The sequence below is a fragment of the Cantharellus anzutake genome (assembly GCF_015039405.1).
Source record: "Cantharellus anzutake strain C23 chromosome Unknown EI90scaffold_51, whole genome shotgun sequence".
NCBI lineage: Eukaryota > Fungi > Basidiomycota > Agaricomycetes > Cantharellales > Hydnaceae > Cantharellus > Cantharellus anzutake.
The window spans coordinates 234948-262864 of NW_024067001.1; the positions used below are offsets into that span (position 1 = coordinate 234948).

General features: G+C 49.3%; 2 protein-coding genes across 2 annotated transcripts; both read left to right on the plus strand.

Annotated features, from left to right (window-relative positions):
* Positions 1-6301: 6301 nt before the first annotated feature.
* Positions 6302-7003, plus strand: EI90DRAFT_3019024 (uncharacterized protein; the record flags this gene model as incomplete). Its single annotated transcript, XM_039057297.1, has 1 exon — positions 6302-7003. The coding sequence occupies one exon, from the start codon at positions 6302-6304 to the stop codon at positions 7001-7003; it is 702 nt and encodes a 233-aa protein (XP_038912361.1).
* Positions 7004-13162: 6159 nt separating this feature from the next.
* Positions 13163-14736, plus strand: EI90DRAFT_3128641 (uncharacterized protein; the record flags this gene model as incomplete). The annotated part of the gene is made up of 3 exons (XM_039064113.1): positions 13163-13480; positions 13537-13588; positions 14339-14736. The coding sequence occupies 3 exons, from the start codon at positions 13163-13165 to the stop codon at positions 14734-14736; spliced, it is 768 nt and encodes a 255-aa protein (XP_038912362.1).
* Positions 14737-27917: the final 13181 nt, after the last annotated feature.

Below are 27917 nucleotides of genomic sequence, written 5' to 3' on the forward strand. Positions count from 1 at the left end.
CCTATGCTTCCCCCATCCGCTCCGATACTCACCTTCGGACCTGACAACTCTCCTTTCCGCCACTCCTTCTCCCTTACCTTTCTCCTCTCTCCTCCCTCGGGTACTCTTCCGCCGACCTCCTGCCAAGTTATGACCTTCCACCACTGTCCCATACTTCGTACTCGGGCACCGCTCGTACCTTTGCTCCGAGCCTCCATCATAGTCCCTACCTCAGACTTTGACTCCACCTCAGTCTTAGTCCATTGCATTGGTGATCTCATACTACGTAAACACCATTGCCAATATTCCTCGGACTTTCAACCCCACCTCCGTAACCTCTGTAAGCTCCACAACCTCCGAGCTTCGCGGATCGCCTTCGGCACTTTCGCCACTTGTAATGTATCTCTCGCGTTTTCCCCTCATCCCTATTTGGACTGCTGCTTCTTCCCATTCTAGCCAGTTAGTCATCATCCCCACTTCTCCTCATCCTCCTGCCCCTCTGGGCCTCGCCCTCCCTACCTCCTTTCAGATGTATCACAGGTCCTGCCTTATGACCTTCAGTACCACTCCACTTCTGTCTACCCTTTGTTCCCGTTCGGACGTCTTCGTTCCGATTTGGATCCCCTTTGTTTCCTTGTGCTTTTGCCCCCTCCATTATATATATCGGCACTTGTACATACTCGTTTTGGGCTCAGTCCGAAATCGACCTGAAATGCCCCCTAGAGACTTCCTGCTCACCTACTGTGAAATTAAGGACCAAATGGACAAACAGCAATGGCACAGTGCTCCGCTTGAGTCGCTGAGGCCAAGGTCCCTCCACGCTAAGTCTCCAATTCCACTCCAATTGTGTTTATTGGTGGGGGGGCTTCCGATCCCCATATTAAGGTTCTGGTAAGTTTGTCAAGTTTTCTTTCTATATTCGCTGGCATTCCTTGGGCTACAGTGTGGAATTGTGTCATTCCCCCTATGATCATCTGGGCAATCAGTTTTCTCCCTTCGAGGGTTGGGTATGCTTTTTCCCAGGTGTTTAGTTTTTTGTTTATCTTTTCTAGGATGTCAGGCCACGGGTTATTGTTGGTCACTTTGTTGCCACATTGGGCCCCAAGGTAGTGTGTGGATTGTCTGTCTCTTAGGATCAGGGTTTCCTGGTCTATTTGTGTTGGGTGGTTTTCGTTAATCTTCTGGTGGGTAATGAGGTTTTCCCTGTATTCTATGGATCCTACTGGGATTATTACTGATTTGTCTTTATTGAATTTCGCCCCTGATGCTATGCACCATTCTTCCAAGATGGTGTGTAGATCTTCTAGGCTGTCATCTCTGGAGAGGAAGACTGCAGCGTCGTCAGCGAAGAGGGAGAGGATAGCTCTTTGGGTTGTTGTGGGTGTTGGGATCTTTAGGCCTTTAAGGTTCGTTGCATTTCGGATTGCTCCCGATAGTGGCTCAATTGCGATGTTGAATAATAGGCAGGAGAGGGGGTCTCCTTGGTGTACCCCTCTTATGACTTGGAATTTTTCGCTTGTGTGGCCATTCAGGATAACCCTTGTGTTGGCTTCGCTGTACAGCGCTTTAATGGTGTTTGTGAGGTTGTTTGGTATGTTCATGGCTCTTAGGGTTCTCCATAAGTAGTCGTGTCTGATTGTCAGGGGACGACTCCCGGGTCCCCATGACCCTCCCCTATGGTCCACAACCTCTGGTCTGGCCAGCCCTATCCAGGGCACAATCCTACTGTGGGTAAGGAGATGAGAAGGAAGCTAACTTCTCATCTTCCCACAGTGGCCACAATATCAGCAAAACTTCCGGGGATACCCGGAAGTCACATGAAGGGGTAGAAACCGGGTCCGGAGCATGCGGTGCGCGGAGCGTGCGTGCATGCGGGAAGCGCAGCGGGTGGAAGCGGGTCCGGATGCGGGTCCGGGTCCGGGCTAGTCAGGGTGTGTGCCCTGACACTGATGCGGTCATAGGCTTTTTCTTGGTCTAGTGCTATGATGGCTCCGTCTTGGCTGATGATCTCGCACAGTTCTATCATCCTATTTACCAGGTCTATCTGGTCGAAAATACTTCTATTTTTGATGAATGCCGCTTGGCATTTGTTTATGAGTTTGGGGGCTATGGGTTGTAGTTTGTTCATCAAGGCCGTTGTTATTATTTTATATTCTGCATTAAGTACTGTGACTGGTCTGTAGTTTACTATTGATCTTCTGTCTTTTTTTTTATAGATGGGGCATATCCAGCCTTCTAGGATTTCCGGTGCCTGGATTCCATGCTCCTCTATATCATTTGCGGTTTTGAGGAGTAGTTTTATGATGTTGAGTCTTCCCTTATCATTGTGTTTCTTGGACCTCCACCTATTGTCTAGTTTTTTGTATAGCTCTGTTGGTATACCGTTTAGGCTGGGGGCTTTCCCGTTCGGTGATTGTCTTAGTGCTAAGCTTATGTCATCATGGTTTAGGGGTTTTCCTAGTTCCCTTGCCTCCTGGTTGGTGAGTTTCATGACATTTTCTAGCGTTTATCTGATGCAGTTTTCTCTGGTGTGTTCGGGGATGTTGAGGTCTTTTTGTTGGATTGAGTTGTAGTGGGACACAGCCAGTTCGGTCATTTCTTTGGGGTCTGAGGTGAAGGTTTGTGGGACGGTGTCTCTTTCTAGTTCTGTTATGGTGTCTCTTGGTTTTGTTTTGTTGCCCCAGCGGCACCAGTATTTATTGATGGATTCTGCTAGGAGCCGTTTGTTGGCTTTGGAGTGGGATTTTATTTTCTCATGTCTTTGTTTTTCTGTTTCATTAATTTTTTCTGTTAGCATTTGGATACGTTTTTGGTCTATCTGGAGTTTGGTTTGGTTTTGGGGGTTGAGGTTTGTAATGATCTTGTCTCTTCTTCTTGTGAGTTTCTTGATTGTGGAGTTCATTTTTCCTGATTCCATCTTACCGAGTTTTCTTGCTAGGCTTGCAATGGTCTGGGTGAAATGTTGGAGGTGCTGTTGGGTGTTTGTGGTGCTTTGGTTATCTATCTGGGTGAGGGTCTCGTTCCCGAGTTTTTCAACTTCTGTTATAAATGTTTTGTCATTTATCAGGTATTTAGGCATTGCCCATCGGCCTCATCCGATCACTGGGGAGTAGGGGTTGTAAATGCTTGTTGTTACTAGTTGGTGGTCCGTTGTGGGGATCTCGGGGTCTGTTATTTCCCAAGTGGAGGATCTCTCTATGATGTCATTTGTCGTGTATATTCTATCGATTCTTGACAGGTAGTTTGCCGATGTGTGGCCAAATGTGAAGTTCTGTGTGGGTGCCGGGTTTGTTTTCCTCCATCCGTCACTGAGGTTGTGGGCGCTAGTAACTTTCCTGAGGGCCTCTATTGCTTCCTTGGCATCGGAGTGTTGGGGGAGTCGGTCAATTGCATCTTCAACCATGTTAAAGTCTCCTAGCATTAGGTTGATTTCCATGTGGGTTGTGAGGCTGTCAATTCTGTTCCAAAACTCGGTATTCTCGTGTCCGGGGTATGTCATGTTTGGTGCATAGATTGCTAGAATGTTTAATTGGTTTTCCTGTGTCCATTTTAGGTTTGTCAGGAGTGCTTGGCCTGGTATCAGGTTTACCATGAGGGTAGGGTCGCTTTTAATGATGTCTTTGTTTACTATTATTGCTACACCGCCAGCTCTGGGGTGTTCTGGGTTGTAGGAGTGTAGTATGTGGTGGGTTGTCTTATATCTATTATTTAGGTATTCTTCTTGGGTTTCGTCTGTATGAGTCTCAGATAGGCATAGTATTGCAATTTTATCTTTTTTCATTTTGTTCATGATTAGGTTCCATTTGTTTCTGGTGTTGCGGCTATTGGTGCCTTTGATGTTTAGGGCGCCTATTGTAATCTGCCCTATTTGTGGCAGGGGGTCACTCCCACCTCTGAGTCTTAGAGGGCTGTTTACTGGGGTGGTTTTTACTTTGGGGTCTGGGTTGTTCATTTGGTCCGGGGAGTCATATGTTCCTGTTTGTGTTTGTGCCACAGCTCGCATGGTACTCACCCTCCTACCCACTGTGGCCAAGGCATGGGGGAGAGGCTGGATTGCCTTTGCGGCCCCTTCACCTCCAAGCTTGGATGAAGGGGGACCTTGTGGTTTGGGGCTGATATGCCAGCCAGCACTATCAGGTGGTGCCGGTTTCACCACTCTCCCCTCCGGGATTCCATGGGGTTCCAGAGGGGCCGGTGTTGTGTTGGATTTATTGTGCTTCGTCATGTTGGGGTTTTAGTCAGTTTGAGAACCTGACTAGGTTCTTGGGTCATGAGGGTTGGGATTGGTATTTGTAGCGATTGGGTTAACTTTTTTGGGGGTTTATGGGGCAGTATTTACATAGCGTATCTACCTCTCATTCCAGTAGGGTGTCTACCACGGTATCCCCTGTGTCTTGTGGCTCTTCCTCTGTGTGTTCCACATGCGCTACCTCTGCCCCTGTAGTATGTGTGGGTTTCCATGTTCTCCGGGTTCTGGTTACTGATTTGTTCAGCTGCCAAGGCGATGTTGGCGTTGGCCCTGACGGCATCATTCGGTTTGTCCGGGGTGATGATCTCTTGCCAGAAAGGTAGTTCCGCTAGGGGGCATTGGAGGGTTGAGTGGTCGCATCCTTTGCAGCACCTGCAGGGTTTGGGGGGATTTCTTTTGGCACCCTTCGAGATGGCCAGGTGGTACCACACCATGGCTTCCACCGGCCAAGGCCCAAGAAGGAAGGAAGGAGGATGGGAGTCGGGAATGGCTAGCTGACTGAATAGAAGGAAGCAGCAGCCCAAATAGGAATGAGGGAGAATAGCGGAATTGAAATGGACAATGCAATAGTTGCAAGGTCCGGAGTAAGTCCGGAAAGTCCGAACTCGGAGGTTAAACTCCGGAATATTGGCAAACGTAATTAAATGGAATGAGCTAACCAATACAATGGGTATAAGCGGAGGTGGGGTCAAAGTCCGAGGTCAGAGCTAAGACCGGAGGTTCCGGAGACGGAGACGCAAACAGGATTCCGGAGCGGAGGTCCAGAGTCAGGAACATAGGTGTTGCATGCTCATCTGGAAGGTGTCGAGGATGAGGTCGGACCCAGAATGTTCTGGAGTCGGACCGAAGGTGGTGTTGGAGGTGGGATAACCTCTTGGAAGTTCGCAAGGAGGAGGTGGCTGTCAGGGCACACACCCTGACTAGCCCGGACCCGGACCCACGTCCGGACCCGGACCTGGACCCGCATGTGCGCCTCCGCCCTGCACGCTCCGCACACCGCATGCTCTGGGCCTGGTTCCTACCCTTCATGTGACTTCCGGGTATCCCCGGAAGTTTTCGCCATATTGGGGCCACTGTGGGAAAGTGAGAAGTTAACCTTCTTCTCACTTTCTTACCCACAGTAGGCAAGTGTAGCCTACTTCCTATTTATCTATACACTTTCTTACCCACAGTAGCTATGCCCTGAGATGGGCTGTGTTTACAGGCCAGACTGTGGACTGTAGAGAGGGGTCATGGGGACCCAGGGTCCGTCCCCTGACAGTGGCAGAAGGGAAGCAGGACTCTGGAAGTCAGGTTCGGAGTTCCGGGAGCCCGGAACGGAGGTCGGGATTGTATGGATATGACACTCAGCTTAAGTCCATTGCATTGGTGACCTCATTCTACATAAACACCATTCCCAACATTCCTCAACCCCACCTCCATAAGCTCTGTAAGCTCCACAACCTCTGAGCTCCACAGACCATACTCGGCACTTTCGCTGATTGTAATGTATCTTTCACGCTTTCCCCTCATCCTTATTTGGACTGCTGCTTTTCTCCATTTTAGCCAGTTAGTCATCATCCCCACTTCTCCTCATCCTCCTGCCCCTCTGGGCTTTGCCCTCCCTATCTCCTTTTGGATGTACCACAGGTTCTAAACCTATGACCTTCGGTGCCATCCCGCTTCCATCATCCCTCTGTCCCTGTTTGGATGCCTTTGTTCTGATTCGGACCCCCTTTGTTTCCTTGTGCTTTCGCCTCTCTCCATTATATACAGGTGCTTGTACATACTTGTTTTAGGCCCTTAGTCTAAAATCGACCTGAAATGCCCCCTAGAGACTTCCTGCTCATCTCCTCTGAAATTAAGGACCAAATGGACAAACAGCAATGGCACAGTGCTCTGCATGAGTTGCTGAGGCCAAGGTCCCTCCTTGCTAAGTCTCCAGTTCCCCTCTGGAATCATCCGCCCTTGCCCAGTTCTAACACACTCCACCCAACTCAGTTGGGTACAAAGGCTTCATGTGATGCCTCCCAGTTGTGCAGGGAGCCAAATCCAAGCCAAACTTATGTGGCAAAACCTGCCACATCATCATTTATGCCCGGGCCCCTCCACATGGGCCTCAGAGCATTACTCCTCCCATTCTATGTGATGGGAAGGCATCAGAAGCAACCAAACGATTGCTCCTGCTCGCCCAGGGAGCCGTTTGGAGCTCCAAAAAATGTGGAAAAATCGTCCACATCTTCAGAATCATCTCGCGTCAGCCGCATGACATCCAGCTCGCAATATTGCAGCAAGCCAGTTCACTCCCAAGTCTATTTGACTGGGAGTTACACAAAACCATCAAACAATCACTTCCACTGGCACGGGAAGCCATTTTTGATTCCAAAAAATGTGGGAAAATCTTCCACATCTTCGGCATCGTCTCACATCCGCTGTGAGACATCCAGCTTGCAATATAGCAGCAAGCTGGTTCACTCCCCAGTCTATGCGACTTGGAGTTGTCATAAACAACCAAACGACCACTCCTGCTTGCGCAGGGAACTGTTTGGAGTTCCAAAAAATGTGGAAAAATCGTCCACATCTTCGGAATCGTCTCGCGTCAGCCGTGAGACGTCCAGCTCGCGATATAGCAGCAAGCTGGCTCACTCCCCAGTCTATGTGACTGGTAGTTGTGCAAATCGATCAAACAAGAACTCCTGCCAGCACAGGGAGCTGTTTGTGATCGCAAAAAATGTGGAAAAAACTTCCACATTGTCTACATCATCTCACATTAACTGTGAGACGTCCAGCTCATAAAATTGCAGCGTGCTAGTTTACTCCCCAGTGTATGTGACTGGGAATTGTGCAAAACAATCAAACAACAACTCCTGCTCATGCAGGGAGCCATTTTTGATGGCAAAAATGTGGAAAAAACCTCCACATCGTCGTTACCGTCTTGCAGCCATAGTGAGACGTCCAGCTTGTTGGAGAATGGACATCTGCTCCCATCAGTATAGAGTTTAACAGCCTATACCGGCATGGTCAAATGGGCGAGTTGTGTAATGGTAGCACACTGAGAGGTCCTGGTTTCGATGCCAGGCTTGTCCATGATTTTATGTCCTTGTCTTGTGACCTTAACTGTATCATTCAGTTGGATCTCACGGAGTAAGTCCCGCGGGGCAACGTGAAATTTCTTCACAGCTCACTGCCTAGGTGCGAGCCGGTTCAAACCCCAGTCTATAAGACTGGGAATCATCCAAAACCCTCATGGAATGATCCCCATTTGTGCAGGGAGCCAGTCCTGAGTGAAAGAAATGTGGAAAAAATCTCCACATTGCGGTCATCGTCTCACAACTGCAGTGAGACTAGCACTTCATCCAGGAATGATGTTACAGGAATGGGTTCCGGGGAACCCAACCTGAGCCGTTCAGCTCACTAATGGAGGTGGCTGCATAGCCATCAGAGGGAGAGCAGAATAGGATGAGGGTATGGGAGTACAACCTGTGTGTCGGCCAACGGTAATTTGGCACTCCTGGGAGCGTACCGGTAGCAAGTATGATGTGGGCTCCTTGAGGGAGCCACCTGGCTGTCTGCTAACAGGGACTTGGCGCTCCTGGGAGCGTGTCGGTAGCAGGTGTGCTGGGAGTGTTTGGCTAGCGGTGACTTGGCGCTCAATGGAGTGTACCGGTAGTGAGGGATACTGGGACTCCCAAAGGGAGTCACCCAGTTGGTGGCTATCAGTGACTTGGCGCTCATGGGAGCGTACCGGTAGCGGGAGTTGTTGGGGAAAGCGGGCTGGTGGACCAGTGCACGGTAGTGGGTGACCGTGGGAAGTGGGACCCACGGGTGCATGGCCAGGCATTTTGGAGCTGCCTGGACCGTATCCTTCTCCTGAGGAGGTGGGATAGGCTACAGTTCCTGATAGGGAACTTCTGGTTGGATGGGAGTAACCACTCGACCACCCGGTGGACTGGTGGGAGTGGACAGCAGGAGGTTGGGCATGGGAACGCCCTCCTCGTTGCAGTTTTGTCATGGAGAGGAGGAATAGGGAGGTGGACATGGTTCCAGGGTTACAGGTTGAGTTTACAGTGGTGACACAATGGTGAGGATGTTACAATCGCGGTACAAGGTTTGTGGGTTATGTATTTGATAATGAAAGACATTTTTCGGCATCTGCCTTACACATCATATGACTTCTAACTATCTAATATAAAAGTCACAATGGTCAGGGGAAGTCCCTTGAAACTCAACAAATTCCCCAGCCAGCACCAAAACCCAGTGGGAAAGCTTGGCATGGGGTTTGACAGCGAAATAAAGGTGCAGGGACCAAAGGTTTGATTGTTCATAGTCACGGACCATAAGATTCTAGGTCCATTCCTATAACAAATGAGCACATCCACTCTAACATGGACAAAGAGTCCATGTCACCCAAATCGACACATAATCCTGCATCGATTTCACCTCTATCCAAGGCACTTCTGGACTTTGTCCAGTTCCCACCTGAATGGAGGGTGGGGAGCACGGAACAGATAATCGCCAGACTAGAAGTCTGGGAATCATTAAGGAAGACCAAGGCACACAGTGAGTGCCTTGGGAACCCCAGATCTGGGGGACAACCATCGTTGCATGGACTTAACATATGGTGGAATGGCACCACATCAGGCCACAGGATGACAACCCACACTCAGGGCCAGGTTCATGAGGTGGTGGGAGGTGGTCCAGCCAATTACCCTTTGGGAAGTCACCCATTGCCAAAGCAATGCCAACACCAATTTTTCCTCTGGAAAAACATCATGGTCTATCCATGAGAGACAGAGACCACACTCTCTGTAACCCATTTTTTGGGGAAAATCCCTGAAAGTTTTCAACTTTTCCCCTTTCATCATCTGAAAGGGATACCACTATACCGTCCACTCACTATGGGGAAACCCATCATGATCCACCTGTCCAGCCAACTGTCATATCCGTGCACACCTGACCCCTACCCGACTTCCGGACCTCCACCCTCTTCACCTCCGGAGTCGTACCCTACTGCTGCCGTTCCAATACTTACCTTCGGTCCTGGCAACACACCTCCTTCTTACCCCTCACACCACCTCTACTCCTCCTCCCCTATCTCCGTCTGCTCCGATACTCACCTCGGCCCGAACACCGCCCCTCTTGCCACCCTCCTACTACCTCTCCACCCTCCTGCTCTGCTCCTCCTTCACCCAACCTCCACCCTCCCGTCATCCTCCTACGCTTCCCCCATCCGCTCCGATACTCACCTTCGGACCTGACAACCCTCCTTTCCGCCACTCCTTCCCCCTTACCTTTCCCCTCTCTCCTCCCTCTGGTACTCCTCTGCCACCCTTCTGCCAAGTTATGACCTTCCCCGCTGTCCCGTACTTCGTACTCAGACACCGCTCATACCTTTGCTCCGAGCCTCCGTCATAGTCCCTACCTCGGACTTTGACTCCACCTCGGTCTTAGTCCATTGCATTGGTGACCTCATACTATGTAAACACCATTGCCAATATCCCTCGGACTTTCAACCCTGCCTCCATAACCTCCGTAAGCTCCACAACCCCTGAGCTTCGCGGATCGCCTTCGGCACTTTTGCTGCTTGTAATGTATCTCTCACGTTTACCCCTCATCCCTATTTGGACTACTGCTTCTTCCCATTCTAGCCAGTTAGTCATCATCCCCACTTCTCCTCATCCTCCTGCCCCTCTGGGCCTCGCCCTCCCTACCTCCTTTCGGACATATCACAGGTCCTGCCTTATGACCTTTGGTACCGCTCCGCTTCTTCTACCCTTTGTTCCCGTTCGGACATCTTCGTTCCGATTCGGCTTCCCTTTGTTTCCTTGTGCTCTTGCCCCCTCCATTATATATATCGGCACTTGTACATACTCGTTTTGGTTCAGTCCGAAATCGACCTGAAATGCCCCCTAGAGACTTCCTGCTCACCTACTGTGAAATTAAGGACCAAATGGACAAACAGCAATGGCACAGCGCTCCGCTTGAGTCGCTGAGGCCAAGGTCCCTCCACGCTAAGTCTCCGATTCCACTCTGGAGTCGCCCGTTTCCGCCCGTTCTAACATTTACCACCTAGACACCAGTCTAGGGGGGAGAACCCTGCAAAATTTGCAGAGGTAACTGACATTCATTTATTCTAGCTTTCATTCTATTATTTAAAAATTTCTAACATTTCACTCACTTACCATTACACTCCTTTTTTTTTACTTTCTACTTTCTCTATTTCATCACTTACCACATAAAATTGTCATGGAAAAGATTGTTTTTTCTTTTCTCTCTGTTTCATGTACCCTTTCCCTCTTTCTCTTTGTGTGTGCTGACAAGCAACACAAGGGGGGAGAGTGTCAGGTCATGGTCCATGTATATAGGGGGTCATGTGGCCCAGCCTGGAGGTCACTACATCCTACCCACTGCAAATCATACATATTTGATACTCACAGCTGGGTTCTAGGACACCCACCTTACACTGAGCCAGACTTGATCGCCTTCTTTGTACTCAGGCACCACTTCTCAATTTCGGTCATAGTAGTGGGCCATCTCCTCCACTGCATGCTCTAGTACTGCCTTCGCCTCTTCCTGCATTTTCATCATTCTCAAGGTGAATGTGTCTGTGGCTTTGACTTTTGATACATGCATAGGTTCTGTCCCCATCCTGGGGTGTTGCCCAGTGTCAAGCTTGAAGGGGGTGTGGTGGGTGGATGCATGGATGCAGTTGTTATGGGAGAACTCCACTAGTGGGAGCCAATCTGCCCAGTTGTCCTGGCAGTGGTTGATGAACACTTGGAGGTAGGCTTCTATCTCTTGGTTCACCCGCTCTGTCTGTCCATCCATCTGTGGGTGGTATGGTGCTGAGTGGGTTAGCTTGACTGCTAGCAGGGCTGCTTGCTCTTTGGAGAACTGAGAGATGAAGGTGCTCCCTCTGTTGCTGAGAATCTCCTTGGGGAGCCTGTGATGCTTCACTTGGAGAGGCAGTCCACCACAACTAAGATGGTGTTGTAACCCTTTGACTTGGGGAGCCTCCGATCATATCTATGAAGATTACCTGCCAGCAGTGAGTGGGGACCTTGTTTGGCATGAGTTTCCCCACCTTCCACGAGGGGAACAATTTGACTCGGTTGCAGGCATCACACCCTGCTACATAACAGCCTACATACTCCACCATCTGGGGCCACCAGTAGTCGCAGGAGACAAGCTCCAGGGTTTTCCATCACCCCAGGTGTCCCATTGCCTGTGCTGTAGGAGGGCACACCAAATACACACAAATGAGGCCAGAATCGCGTTTTTCGAGGCACCAACGAGCACCCTCAAGCCTCCGACACTTTCCCAATGCCAACGGCACATTTTCACATTTTTTCCAATTTTTTCCATGCTCTTTTCTCAAGACTCATGTTGCCACTTCCCCAAAATCCGCAGTTATCTACTATTTCTCCCCCAAATCTCTACCAATTCATACGATTTTGAGCTCGATGGACAGCGAAGAATCAGGAGAGGAAGATTGAATGACGGGACAGGAGTTAGGACGACGGATACGCGGTGGAGAAGCAAGATTGATGGTTGATATTGATTTCATGGGTTCATTTATTAATTTCATTGTCACCTTGTGGTCCACCCTTTAGCCGAGATGCTAACATTCTTCCTGTTCCCATTGCCACCATCTATCACCTATTTCTCTTATTTTTTGTTCTGATTTCCCTTTCTATAAATATGGCCAGTTTATCTTGTACTTGTCAGGATACCGAGCTGCTCGGAGCTAAGGTCAAGGGATCCAGTGGAAGTGGAGGTAAGACTAGGAAGGTCTGGGTCAGTCTCAATAGGAGAACCATGAGGTGTGCTAGGCGACACAGGCTCCAGCTGAGCAGTGAGGGGAAATAAGCTGGTCTTCCTACTTGCTACTCAGGGTGTAATATACTGTAGCCCACACAGAAGAAAGCTGGCCTTCCTACTCGCTACTCAGGGTGTAATATACTGTAGCCCACACACACAGCTAATCTACAAGGCACTGTACATACCAACAATCAATGATCCAGGTTTGTCTGGCTGTGTTGGATCACAGATCATGGAATGTGGATCTTGGAGTGGGATCAGATCATAAGGCTGTACAGGGATCATGGATCATGGAATCTGGGCGATCATAGATCATGGAATCAGATCATGATGGTAAGTAGGCTGGAAGTGGCCGGAAGTGGGTGTACTCTGACAGTACTTATGTTGTTGGACCCCTCTTCTGTGCTACAAAGAATGTGGCATTGAGAGATCCCTCCATACGTTAAAGTAGCTCCTGACGACTGTCCAAGAAGGACCAGGAGTGAGTACAGATTTAGTGAGATTTGATTGATTGATTGTCTAGCACCTGGACCACAGTGCAGTATCAGCACTGTTTGTTATGGAAATGGAGAATCTTATGGTCTGTGACAGGCAACCAGACCTTGAGGCCCTTTGCTATGTAAATGGGCCTAGACTCCTATAGACCAGGCACATAGGTAAGATATTTCTTACTTCTTCTCACTTCATTCTCTGCCAAACCCCATGCCAAGCTTTCCCACTGGGTTTTGGTGCTGGCTGGGGGATTTGTTGATTTCCAAAGGACTTCCTTTGGCCATTATAACATTTGTATTAGATAGATACAAGTCATATGATATGTATGGCAATTGCCGAGATGTTTTCTCATTATCAAATACATAACCCACAAACCTTGTACCGCAATCGTAACATCCTCACCATTGTGCCACCACTGTAAACTCAACCTGTAACCTTGGAACCATGTCCACCTCCCTATTCATCCTCTCCATGACAAAACCGCAGCGAGGAGGGCATTCCCACGCCCAACCTCCTGCTGCCCGCTCCCACCAGTCCACTGGGTGGTTGAGCGGTCACTCCCATCCAACCAGAAGTTCCCTATCAGGAACTGTAGCCTATCCCACCTCCTTAGGAGAGGGATATAGTCCAGGCAACTCCAGAATGTCTGGCCCCGCACCCACGGGTCCCACTTCCCACGGTCACTCACTACCGTGCACTGGTCCACCAGCCTGCTTTCCCCAACAACCCCCGCTACCGGTACGCTCCCATGAGCGCCAAGTCACCGATAGCCACCAACTGGGTGACTCCCTTTGGGAGTCCCAGTATCCCATGCTACCGGTACGCTCCATTGAGCGCCAAGTCACCGCTAGCCAACTGCTCCCAGCACACCCGCTACCGGCACGCTCCCAGGAGTGCCAAGTCCCCGTTAGCAGACAGCCAGGTGGCTCCCTCAAGGAGCCCATGTCATACTCGCTACCGGTACGCTCCCAGGAGTGCCAAGTTACCGTTGGCCAACCCACAGGTTACACTGCCAGACACTCATCCCATTCCGCTCTCCCTCCAATGGCTATGCAGCCACCTCCATTAGTGAGCCGAACGGCTCAGGTTGGGTTCCCCGGAACCCGTTCCTGTAACACTGTTGCCACCAACCATCCTTTCCCCCCTTCTGACCTGACTCAGACACTACCCCCAGGTCCCTACTCTCTCACCTGGGCAGCCTTCTTGCCTGGTTACAGTGCATTGTGGTGGAGTTGCAGGTCTTTTGGGACATATACCTTCCCCCAGTAGAGGACCAACTCTCCATCTCTGCTCCATTTGTCTGTCCTGAGTGTTCCATCTCCCAGCTCCTTCAGCACTTTCACCACCTTCTCGTTGTGGTCCTTCACTGCATGTATTCTTTCCAGGATGGCTGTTTCTCCTCCTTCCACTGTGATGGCATCATGTCAGAGTACACCCACTTCTGGCCACTTCCAGCCTACTTACCATCATGATCTGATTCCATGATCTATGATTGCCCAGATTCCATGATCCATGATCCCTGTACAGCCTTATGATCTGATCCCACTCCAAGATCCACGTTCCATAATCCGTGATCCAACACAGCCAGACAAACCTGGATCATTGATTGTTGGTATGTACAGTGCCTCGTAGATTAGCTGTGGGTGTGGGCTACAGTTTATTGCACCCTGAGTAGCGAGTAGGAAGACCAGCTTTCTTCTCTCATTTCCTGTCATATCCGTGCATACCCGATCCCGACCCGACTTCCGGACCCCCACCCTCTTCACCTCCGGAGTCACAACCTACCGCTGCCATCCCGATACTCACCTTCGGTCCCAGCAACACACCTCCTTCTTCCCCCCACACCACCTCTACTCCTCCTTACCTCTCCGACCCAATCTCCGTCCGCTCCGATACTCACCTCGGACCGAACACCGCCCCTCACACCACCCTCCTACTACTCCTCCTCCTCCTACTCCGCTCCCCCTTCACAACACCTCCACCCTCCCGTCATCCTCCTACGCTTCCCCCGTCCGCTCCGATACTCACCTTCGGACCTGACAACCCTCCTTTCCGCCACTCCTTCCCCTTACCTTTCCCCTCTCTCCTCCCTCTGGTACTCCTCCGCCACCCTTCCGCCAAGTTACGACCTTCCACCGCTGTCCCGTACTTCGTACTCGGACACTGCTTGTACCTTTGCTCCGAGCCTCTGTCATAGTCCCTACCTCGGACTTTGACTCCACCTCGGTCTTAGTCCATTGCATTGGTGACCTCATACTACGTAAACACCATTGCCAATATCCCTCGGACTTTCAACCCCGCCTCCGTAACCTCCGTAAGCTCCGCAACCCCCGAGCTTCGTGGATCGCCTTCGGCACTTTCGCCGCTTGTAATGTATCTCTCGCATTTACCCCTCATCCCTATTTGGACTACTGCTTCTTCCCATTCTAGCCAGTTAGTCATCACCCCCACTTCTCCTCATCCTCCTGCCCCTCTGGGCCTTGCCCTCCCTACCTCCTTTCGGACGTATCACAGGTCCTGCCTTATGACCTTCAGTACCGCTCCGCTCCTTCTTCCCTTTGTTCCCGTTCGGACGTCTTTGTTCCGATTCAGTTCCCCTTTGTTTCCTTGTGCTTTTGCCCCCTCCATTATATATATCGGCGCTTGTACATACTCATTTTGGTTCAGTCCGAAATCGACCTGAAATGCCCCTAGAGACTTCCTGCTCACCTACTGTGAAATTAAGGACCAAATGGACAAACAGCAATGGCACAGCGCTCCGCTTGAGTCGCTGAGGCCAAGGTCCCTCCACGCTAAGTCTCCGATTCCACTCCGGAGTCGTCTGTTTCCGCCCGGTTCTAACAGGGGTTGAAAGTCCGAGGAATATTGGCAATGGTGTTTAAGGTCACCAATGCAATGGACTAAGACCGAGGTGGAGTCAAAGTCCGAGGTAGGAACTATGACGGAGGCTCGGAGCAAAGGTACGAGCGGTGCCCGAGTACGAAGTACGGGTCAGCGGCGGAAGGTCGTAACTTGGCGGGAGGTCAGCAGAAGAGGACCAGAGGGAAGAAAGGGGAAGGAAGAGAGGAGAGGAGTCAGATCCGAAGGTGGGCATCGGAGCAGACGGGAGAAGAGTAGGAGGATAATGGAAGGGTGGAGGTGTTGTGAGGAGGGAGCGGAGGAGGGAGTGGAGGAGTAGGAGGAGGAGTAGGAGGAGGAGTAGGAGGAGGGTGGTGAGAGGGGTGGTGTTCAGTCCGAGGTGGTTATCGGAGCGGACGGAGATAGGACAGGAGAGTGACGGAGGAGTGGAGGTGGCATGGGGTGGTATGGTGCCAGGGCCGAGGGTGAATATCGGAATGGACAGCGGTAGGGTAGGATTCCGGAGGTGGGGGAGGAGGAGGTCCGGAAGTCGGGTCGGGATCAGGTATGCACAGATATGACACAGTCCCCCTTGTTTGATGTGAAATTCCGCATCTCAAAAGATGCGGGAAAATACCCTGCAAACAGACTGCTCTCAACAAAGAGAACGCTGATGGCTCACATAAAGATAGCAGGCATAAAAGCCTATGCACTATCTGACAGTGGAGCCGAAACGGATGCTTTATTGCCGGACTTTGTCTGTGCGGTCCACATCCCAATTCTCCAATTGGAGAACCCAGTTGTCCTTCAAATGGGGACGAAAGGAACAAGATCACAGATCCTGTTCGGAACAAACGTGGACGTTGAGATTAACGGCCATGTAGAAAAACACTACTTCGATGTAATTAACATCGATAGATACGACGCCATATTCAGCGCCCCCTGGTTAAACAAAAACCAGGTAAGCTTAGACTTCCGGTCCCACAAAGTGAGAATGGTGAACAAGGGCAACATAGACACCCTTGGAGTAAGCGAAGACCATGTGACAAGATCACACAGATGGAAAACTCGAGCAAGAGCTCGAGAACAACCAAAAAAGAGCCCCCCTGACAGGGAGGCAGGATTGAAACACACCTCAGAGTAATCGAAAGAAAGTACCCTGAAGGTTGGCCCAATCCTAGTCTGGAAGGTGTTATGGGAATGGACCTAGAATCTTATGGTCTGTGACTATAGACAATCAAACCTTAGCCCCTTCAACTTTATTTCTTTGTCAAACCCCATGCCAAGCTTTCCCACTGGGTTTTGGTGCTGGCTGGGGGATTTGTTGAGTTTCAAGGGACTTCCTTTGACCATTATGATTTTTATATTAGATAGTTAGAAGTCATATGATGTATAAGGCAGATGCCGGAACTGTTCTCATTATAAAAATACATAACCCACAAACCTTGTACCGCAATTGTAACATCCTCACCATTGTGTCACCACTGTAAACTCAACCTGTAACCCTGGAACCATGTCCACCTCCCTATTCCTCCTCTCCATGACAAAACCGCAGCGAGGAGGGCATTCCCATGCCCAACCTCCTGCTGCCCACTCCCACCAGTCCACCGGGTGGTTGAGTGGTTGCTCCCATCCAACCAGAAGTTCCCTATCAGGAACTGTAGCCTATCCCACCTCCTCAGGAGAAGGATACGGTCCAGGCAGCTCCAGGATGCCTGTCCACGCACCCACAGGTCCCACTTCCCACGGTCACCCACTACCGTGCACCGGTCCACCAGCCCGCTTTCCCCAACAACTCCCGCTACCGGTACGCTCCCATGAGTGCCAAGTCACCGATAGCCACCAACTGGGTGACTCCCTTTGGGAGTCCCAGTATCCCTCACTACCGGTACGCTCCATTGAGCGCCAAGTCACCGCTAGCTGAACACTCCCAGCACACCCACTACCGGCACGCTCCCAGGAGCGCCAAGTCCCTGTTAGCAGACAGCCAGGCGGCTCCCTCAAGGAGCCCACATCATACTCGCTACCGGTACGCTCCCAGGAGCGCCAAGTTACCATTGGCCAACACACAGGTTGTACTTCCGTACACTCATCCTATTCTGCTCTCCCTCCGATGGCTATGCAGCCACCTCCATTAGTGAGCCGAACGGCTCAGGTTGGGTTCCCCGGAACCCATTCCTGTAACAGAAGGACTAGAACTTCCAGACGTACCACATCTGGAAGGTCTCTCCATGAACAACCCCAAGTTCGAAATACTCAGGGAGTGGTGGAGAGAGAAATTCGAAACTGTAATGGTGCCAGCGCCATTAGAAATGCCTCCCTTGAGAGAGGTGAACCATTGAATCCCGTTGAAGGATCTGAACAAGAAATTTCGGGAAAACACCCCAAGATGTCCTGCAGCACTACAGGAAGCATTAGCGAACAAAATAGATCGCTATGTAAAAGCAGGATGGTGGTATCCCATGAACAGCGAGTGAGCATGCCCGCTACTGTGTATCCGCAAAGCAGATGGATCTTTGCGCATGGTAATAGACGTGAGGAATCGTAACTCAAACACGATCCTCGACGTCACACCAATGCCAGACATGTGACTGATCCAAGAATCAGTCGCCAGAGCAACATACCGATCCAAGATCGATATGTCGGACGCGTATGAACAAATACATGTGGATCCAGATGACGTCCATAGGACGACATTCTCTATGCCCCATGGGACATACAACTCGAACACGATGCAGCAAGGAGACTACTGCAACGCTCCCTGCACCTTCCAGCGTGTGCTGACCTGGGAACTACGATGAGAAGTAGGCAGACGCCTACATGTCTGGTTCATCAATATATTCACCAGCACAAGCTGGGTGGAGAACCACAATATATTGTGGTTGTTCACTCGCCTAAAGGGGGCGAAATTCTACATAAGCCAGAAAAAATTCCGGCCATTTGCCCCAATCCTAGACATTCTAGGAAGCCATGTGGACGAACAAGGCATCCACGCTCAAGCGGATAAAATGGAAAAAATCCGCAACTGGCGAGAGCCAGTAGACCACACAGGAGTCCTAAGATTCCTAGGAATGGTAGAATATCTATCGATATTCATGCCAAATGTCAGTGGCTACACAGGACCACTGCAAACAATCTGCTCAAACAAGCAGACATTCAGGTGGACACCACTCCACCAGAAATGTTTTGACGAGATCAAACGTCTAGCATGCAGGGCTCCGATCCTGAAGCCTGTCCAGTGGAATCCACCGGAAAGCCTCTCAGAAGAAGAGAGGACCAAACTCCATGTCTGGGTCATAACAGATGCATGCCCAGCGGGCATGGGCACACTAATTGGACAAGGCGAAAAGTGGCAGACCTGCCGCCCAGCCGCATTCATGTCCAAAAAGTTCACCAACACACAACATAGGTACTTCGCCTACGAGCTCGAGGCACTGGGTGTCCTCGAAGCACTCATGAGATGGCAAGACGATCTCATGGGAGGCTGTGAATTCACAGTAATCACGGACCACAAAGCTTTGGAATATTTTAAAGCGAAAAACCACAACTCAGGTAGACACCTGAGATGGCAAGCCTTCTTCGCAAGCTTCAATTGCGAAATAAAATACATGGAAGGCCACAAGAACAAAGTGGCAGATGCACTCTCATGGTACTACAACTCGTCAACAGACGAGGATCTGCATTTTGACAACTACGTGTTGGCAGACATCCATCTGGACAAAAATGCAGAAGATACTATCCCCGACAGAATCGCGGAATACGAAGAACTGCTGCTAAGCAGTACCCTGAGTAAAAACTCAGAGAGAAAGAGACTCGCAGCAATATGCGCAAGAAATACCCTAGAGGAAGCTCTAGGGGGGAGCGCCCAAAATCTGGAAGAAATCATAATTCCAGAAGAGAACCTTCGAAAACAATTCAAAGAGAAAGACCTCATTGAGGCAATAAAATCTGGATACTTGCAAAGCCAGATCCACCGGGAAATCCTAGAGAACCAGGGGAATTTCAAAAGCTTCTCCATAAAAGATGGGCTGATAACCCGACTTGGAGAAGGAGGAACGACCCAAATAGTAGTCCCGAAAGGGAACTATGAAAGGAAGTCCATTTGAGGAATAATCCTCGAAAACATCCACAAAACACTTGGACACTTAGGATCCAAGAAAACAGTGGAAACCCTCCATCGACACTTCTGGTGGAAGTCAATGAGGAAGGATACCCACAAGTTCTGCAGGTCTCGCGGAACTTGTCAAACAACAAAGAAAAGCACCAGGAGAAATCCCGGACTGCTTCACCCACTCCCGACCCCAGAGACAACATGGTCAGTCGTCAATAGCTATGGACTTCACAGGTCCATTCCCAACAAGCTTGGGATATGATTACCTCTGGGTAATCATTTGTAGGTTGACATCCAACGTCCACCTAATTCCAATAAAGACAACAACGAACGCACTAGAACTAGCATTCGTATTTCTTCATGAAGTTGTAAGACTCCACAGTCTACCACACTCGATCATATCAGATCGAGACTCGAAATTCACATCAAAATTTTGGCGCGAACTACACCGAATACTCAGTGTGCAGTTGAAATTCACAACTGCATTCCACCCACAAGGTGATGGCCAAGCGGAAAGAATGATACAAAAAGTAGTACAAATACTACACGCAATGGTTAGACCAGATCAACGCGACTGGGCAGCGAAACTGTCGATGGCGGAGTTCGCAATCAATGCGAGCTCGAACACATCGACAGGATTTGCCCCATTCGAATTAATCTATGGCCATATCCCAAAGATGTGCCTAACAGCACCACTCTCGGACTACCTGGGAGTAAACGACTTCTCCCAAAAAGCGAAGGAAAACCTCATGGCAGCACACGATGCGATAATACACAATCATGCTGCTCAAACAATCCAGGTGAATAAGAAAAGATGCCCGGACCCGCCTTTGAGAAAAGGCAAGCTTGCATACTTATCCACGGATAAGCTGAACCTACCCAAAGGAAGGGCAGGAAAACTAAAGCCCTTATACATAGGGCCTTATGAAATTCTGGAAACATTTCCAGAGACATCAAACTACGTCCTCAAGTTGCCACCACAACTTGAACAACGCGGAATCCACCCAAGATTCCACATATCCTGGCTCATACCTCACGAGCTGAATGACCAAGAAATCTTCCCAAATAGGGAAGTAAACATATTCTACGATTTTGGGGAAGACCCCGATCGCAAAGCAGTAGTTCACAAAATCCTAAACCACGTGTGGGTTCACAACGAACTCTGGTTTACAGCGGATTCCGAAATAATGGAGAAAAGTTGAACGAGCGAAGACCTTGTTCAACCCGAATCGGCAAGAGGTAATGATGTTGAGTCCCCAAAAGGGGAGCACTGTGCTTCCTGTTGATGTGCTTGTCAATATACTTGTCAATATACCCGTCAATATACCCGGCCACCTATTACATTCATTTCGGACTATTCTGCTCCCATCACAAAAGCTATATTGACGGGAAGCACAAGCGCCTCCCCTTTAGAGACTTGATATCATTGGTATGTAATTTACTGCACTAACTACTTTGGGTTGAACAGGGTCTTCTCTCGTTCAACTTTTCGCCATTATTTCGGAATCCGCTATAAGGTCAAATGGGAACTAGGGGACACCACATGGGAACCCCTAGGAAATTGCAACGACCTCATCCACCTGGACGAGTACCTCACTTTACAAAATGTAAGGGAACCAGAAAAACTCCCTATCATGAAGCAAACATGAATAAGGAGTGGGGTTGGCCGCACAGTGGCCGGCAATGACCGAGGGTCAAAACAAACAATAACAGATAGATAAAGGAAGGAGCGTAGGGCTGTGATAGCAGCAATGGTATTGTAGCGGCACTGGACTCGGAGTTGGGCCAGAGTCGGGTGCGGGGATAGTAGCAGCCCTGTAGGGGCCAAGTGGGGTAGAGGAGTCATGCTGGGCATGGTGCCAGAGGCAGACTCAGGGTGGGGAGGTTGGTGTGGCTGTGGGGGAGTCGGCCAGGTGCAGGGGAGCCTAGGGGCAAGCAGGGGAGTGAGCAGGGAGTCCTCAGGGAGGATAGGGCTGAGGTTGGGGCTCACGCTCACGCTCGCATAGCAGGAATGTGTCAGGGACGCGTCCGGGGTAGAGGAGGCCCGGGTGAGACGCCCGACACTAGGAGCCTCGCGGGGAGTGGAGCGGGCGTGCGTACTGGCGGGCCCGGCTCAGGAGGCAGTCCCTGGCCACTTAGACTGAAGTGGAAAAGGGTGTTATTGTTATTAAAAGGGAATACTATGTTACTTACCTGAAGTGGAAAAGGGTGAGAAGAAGGCTACTTCTTCGGTTCCCACTTCAGGTATGTTTATATACATGCGGCTTAGGTCACATGATGGGTGCCACGTCATCCTCGCATACAGCCGTAGTCACCCGGGTGTCCCCGTGGGGGATCCCGAGGGCGTCCGCTGTGAACGCGCGAGCTGGACATAGTGGGGGTCGCCCGAGGCGCCCGGGCTGGGCGTGTCGTGAGCGCGCTGCCGGTGGGTCAATGGTACATTGATACAAGGAAAGGTCGTCCATGTAGAATAAAGAGAAAATAAAGAGAAGGTGAGATAAGTAAAGAGAGAGTGGAATGGAGAAAGAAAGAAAGAAGAAAAGGGGGGAGGAGGTAGGGGAAGACCGGGTGGCAGGGTACCGGGTGAAGTGGGGCCGGGTGGGGCCGGGTCAGGTGGGTGTGCCCTGACAGAATGGGCTCGGGCAGCATCAGGATGGGTGGCTAAAGGCCGGAATGCATGGCCGTGACAGGCAGTGCAGTTAGACCTGGTCCAGAAAGTGCCGACAGTGTCAGCACTTTGCCGAGAGGACCTTCATGGTGGGTGGCAGTGCAGTCAAACCTGGTCCAGAAAGTGCCAACACTGTCAGCACTTGTCCAAGTGAGCCTCTATAGTGGGTGGCAGTGCAGTCAAACCTCATCCAGAAAGTGCCGACCTGTCAGCACTTTGCCCAGAGGACCTCCATAGTGGGAGGCAGTGCAGTCAGACCTGGTCCAGAAAGTGCTGACAGTGTTGGCACTTTGTCCAGTGGACCTCCATAGTGGGTGGTGGTGTAGTCAGACCTGGTCCAGAAAGTGCTGACACTGTCAGCACTTTGCCCAGTGGACCTCCATAGTGGGTGGTAGTGCAGTTAGACCTGGTCCAGAAAGTGCTGACAGTGTCAGCACTTTGCCCAGAGGTCCTCCATAGTGTGTGGTTGGTTGCAGTCAGACCTGGGCTGACAGTGTCAGCACTTTGCTGTGTAAGACCTCCAATCAACATCAGCACCTCCAAAGTCTGACCCCCAAGGTCGAGCATCCAATGAGCATCCCAGTCCAAAAGCATCCTATAACCCATCTTGAACACACTTTGTCTCCCACCTTTATCAAGGTAAAATCACCAGTCTATACTCTCATAGAATGGTGCTGTCTTCACTTTTCGCTTGTAACCCTCTAGTGACCTCTACACAGTGGGTGAGAAAAGAGTGTTGTGGATCAAGGAAGTGGGTAATCTATCCTCTCCTTAACATCTATCCCAACACTGTGGGTGGTATTTAACATAAAAAATGAGTGTCTAATGCCCTCTTTTTTTGATACCTGGTTATTCTTACCCATAAAAAATAGTGCAATATAGGTTATTGTCAAGAGTGTTGTCTTGTCATATCTGGGTCCACCCCCTATGCATTATTGGGTCTGAAATAAATACAACTCTGTATCCTTACCACTCACTCCTTCATGCCCCTTACCTATGACCCATCTGTCAAAAGGGACAAAAATGAAGTAAGGCTTTCTCAGATGGAATAATTATGTCCATATATGGAAATAATTAAGGATCGCCTATGCATAACATGTCCAATGCTAGTCTGAACCACAGTGTTGAATAGATTATATTTTATGTTCACAAGCATATACACACAAGGGCCAGTCCAGAAGTAGGAAGAGTTTATATAGAACACCACTTGAGAGCTGCACCTGGCTTCAAAGAAACAATCTTTCTGGAGGTTGAATCTGACCACCCTTGGGATAGAAAGCTAAAACCCTTTGTATCCCCCTCTGGAACCCATGTCCAAGCACCAGAAACATATTGGACAATGTATGACAACCCAAAATTGCTACCCTTTATGAGGTATACTTTAACCTTGAAATAGGAAAAAAGTAGAAAAAAATCGCTAGCAATTAAAAGATGTAACATACCACCATACAAGTATGGGTCATGACAATCTTGCACCACATATCCCTGATATGTGAAAGAACTAGTTGTTTGTACTTAAAAAACACAACTCTCACCTTTACAAAGGTAATGAACAGTGTACAGTACTATTGCAACCCAACATAGTTCAGTCATAATGTACATCTTTCTCTTACACTTGTGGTTTAACACATCATAGTACATAAATCCATATGGAGGCATGTCTCTACAAACCTGGGTCTATTCCTCAGCAGCACTTACCTGTATAAATTTGAAACAAAAACATACTAAGCTGCAGTAGGACCATGCCTTAGGATCTTCCAAGTTAGAACATCCTCTTAAACACTAGAAATCTAGTAGCAGTTTTACTGTAACAAGACATTTCTGAGTGTATAAATAGGAGGAGGTACCATAAAGTACTTGTTATCATATGAGAACTTTATAACAACAAAAGTCTAAGCATGATAGTACCCTTTCTAGGGAAACTTATGCTAGCTCATGTGTTATTGAGCAACTTTGAGATCCTGTAAAATAGGAAAATACAAAGTACCTTGTATTGCAAGTCCTATCTTACTTCAAAACATTTCAATAACAATCTGTCACATATAGAAGACATAGAGGCATGTCTTTAGACAGAAAGTGTCGATTCAACTATGAGAGTGATTGCCCATCACCCTATGCAACAAGGTGCTGAATAAGCTGCTGAACTTTGCTGCACATAGTCCCATAAATCGACTTGGATTTTTGTCTAGTGTACCACAACACTGTCAAAGTGACTTATAACAGACCTGGTGGTTCTGATTAAGGGGCATAAAAAATGTGGACTTGAACACATCTGTGCTTGACATGTTACACTATGATATTAAATTCATTTTGGGGATGTTTTGAACATCTATGTGCTACCAGACATAGGCTGCAAGTCTTGGGACTATTATACACTTGTACTTAGGTGTCTTGTCCTAGAGTGTACAAAAAGTAGATCTGGCTGGCAGGCCAATAGGCCTGTTGCCAGGATTGGTAGAGAGAAGTGGGACGAACACCCCTTAAAGGGGTTTGTTGAGGCCACTAGGCTGTTACTTACTCCTGAAGGGGTGGCAGTTCCTGCTCTCTGCTAGTGGGATAACCTGTTGGCACAGGGAGTCTTTTGAAATTGCACATATCTAACTTGATGGCCATATAGTGTTAGTTCAAAAAAATGAGAAAACTAGATAATGGTTCTCAGAATAGAATGAAACATGTCATGTCTGTGGAATTTCCAAAGAATGTTTATGTCATAAACTTTTGGATACTTAGATGATTACCTGGAATAGTGGGATATGGATGGAGTTTGTGATGACTGAGGTGATCAAAACCTCAACCCAACCCACCCAACCAACCATACCCAACTCAACAGACCAGTCTGTAAATTGGACGGTATATATCCATTTTTACACTGAAACAAAAAGATAGGCTGTCCTAAGGATAGTTAATCTTAAGTTTCAAACAAGATTGGGTCCATTATTTCGTAAAATAATGGATAAACTACTTGCCTTTCATGGAAATAAATACTTCCATTAAATTCTACAGCATTGTAGCTTTGGGTTCCATATTTTATCATAATTTTAGGATAACTATAACTATGGTAAAAATCGGTTTTCCACCCAAGATCCTCCAAGATTAATAGAAAACCAGTTGTGGGATGTTTTCCAGGTGCACAGACCTCCCCTGTGCAGGTATATAAGTACAAGGTAAAAAGGGTTGATGAGTCTCCTCAGACGAAAGTCCCCCTTTGCTCCTTTGGAGCAGGGTACTCCCCTTTTGCCTGCAATCTCAGCCCCATGACAATTAGTTCTTTTTGCAACCCAACCCAACCTGTTACGGGAATGGGTTCCGGGGAACCCAACCTGAGCCGTTCTGCTCACGGACAGAGGTGGCTGCATAGCCGTTGAAGGGAGAGCAGGAGATTTGAGACCGGGTGTACTAACGGTAACTTGGCGCTCCGAGGAGCGTACCGGCAGCGGGTATAATGGGGACTCCTTGAGGGAGCCATCTAACAGTTGGCTAGCGGTGACTTGGTGCTCATGTGAGCGTACCGGTAGCGTGGGTGGTTGGCACTCCTTGAGGGAGTAGCCCAGTGGTTGTCTATCGGTTACTTGGCGCTCAAGGGAGCGTACCGGTAGCAGGATTTGTTGGGACAGACAGGTTGGTTGATCAGTGCACGGTAGTGAGTGACCGTGGGAATTTGGGCCCACGGGTACGTGGCCAGGCATCCTGGGGCTGCCTGGGTCACTTCTCCCTCCCAAGAAGGGAGGAAGGGTTGTAGGACCCACTAGGGTACTACAGGAAGGATAGGAATAGGAGCTCAACCACCCAGTGGGGGGGTGGGAGCGGGAAGAGTGAGGTCCGGTGTCTGAGCACTCACCGGGCCGATGAGGTTTTCTCACAGATTGTAAGAATATCGATGTAGACATCGATATGGACCAATTCAGATGTTACAGAGAAGGCTTACAGTGGTGGCACAATGGTGTGGCAGTTACAATCGCAGTACAAGGTTTTGTGGGTTATGTATTAGATAAGGATGGAACAATTCCAGCAACTGCCTTACATGTCATATGACTTATAACTATCTAATATAAATATTACAATGGTCAAGGGAAATCCCTTGAAACTCAACAAATCCCCCAGCCAGCACCAAAACCCAGTGGGAAAGCTTGGCATGGGGTTTGACAGCGAAATAAGGTGATGGAATCCCAAAGTCTGCTTACCTATAGTCACGGACCATAAGATTCTAGATCCGTTTCTATAATACAACCCCTCTAGTTGAGCCCTGCCTGCATTCAGTCTCACATCCTCATTGTGGGGTTTCTGACAGAGGAGGGTTTTCCTCCGAGTTGTTCATCTGGACATCTGATTGCTGCATTGGATGTGATGAAGTAGCCTGGGACTCAACAAAGTGGGCGCTTCCTGGGTGGGAGGGGGTTGTTGTATTCCCAAGCCACTTGGCTTGGGTGTAGAATACAGTAAGTTTCCTGTTCTTCCCATGGGGAAGGATGGTCGCTGGCTCATTTGTCCAGTGCAGAGACTTGCATCTCTCTCTCAGTACTTGGAAGCTTTCACTTCCCGCCCTGCAGCTTTTGCAGCACATTCCTCAGGAGTCCTGAGTGGTTTGAACTGGGACTTCATGTAGGCAGCTTTGCCTAGACTTTCCCAGGAAAATTTCCCCTGTTCTCTGGGGAGTTGTACTCCTCCACAAGTTTTGCAATACTCAGGAGTTCCAAGAAATATTTCTCGGTTTCCTTCGCTTTTTCACAAAGGACTCTGTGTACCTTGTGCCTTTTGAAGGCGGCTTCAGCCTGTTTGTACCATTGTACAAATGCTTTTCCACTCACACTTGTCCACCAAGTGTATGCAGCATCATGTGCCACTTCTGACCCCACTATTCAAAGTTGGGGTTGATTGTTACATTGATGGGAGGCTGAACTTGTTGAGTTTGGCAGTCTCGTATAACATGTGGACACTTCCCTGCAGGGTAGCTTGCCCATAGGGTGCTAAGGTACTCAGCAGCCCACCACCTCTGGCAGTGGTCCCCGCTTTGGGGTCTGCTGTCAGTTGCCCACCACTCTCCCTCTTCCCCTCGACATAGGTTTTCCCTTCTGAGGGCAGGCCCTTATGCAACCTGGACAGGGTCACCTGCCCATGGGGTGGTGGGTGTAAGGGGTTGGTGTAGGTTCCAACCCCAGTTAGCCTCAGTCGTCAGTTCATCAAATATTAAGCTGTATAGAGCTATGATTATTCAACGATGGGGAGGAAAAAAGCTTAGTTGCCTTTTCCCTAATTCCCACATTATTGTAATTACATTGTTTGTACATGTTTAATGTGAGACAAATGAACAATAAGATAAGAAAGTAAAGGGTGGGGTTACCACTCCTTACTGTGGGATAGTCAGTGCCCCAGCACCATATCCCCTCCCCTTGACCTGGGAGGCCCCCATCATAATGGGTTTGGCAGCAAGATCTGCCAGCACTGTAATGGGTCTAATCCAACTAGACTTGCAACTCAGGTCTGGGGGGGTAGGTATCTCTCTAGGTGTCAGGTAGTGGTATGGTCCTCTAGAGTACGGTGCTGATACTCTGTGTAACCTCTAACTAACTGTTTGTACAGTTGTCTGGCAAGAGCCGAGACAAATATAAAAGGAAAGTCACATGCATGAATGAATGAAAATAGTAAAGAAAATAAAGAAAATGTTGGATCTCCACAACTACTCCACCAAATCCGACGGTCTTGGGCTCGTCAGAACCACCTCCACAGTCTCTACAACTCCTACTATTACCACGACTCACTTATCCTAGTTCCTGATGCAGTAG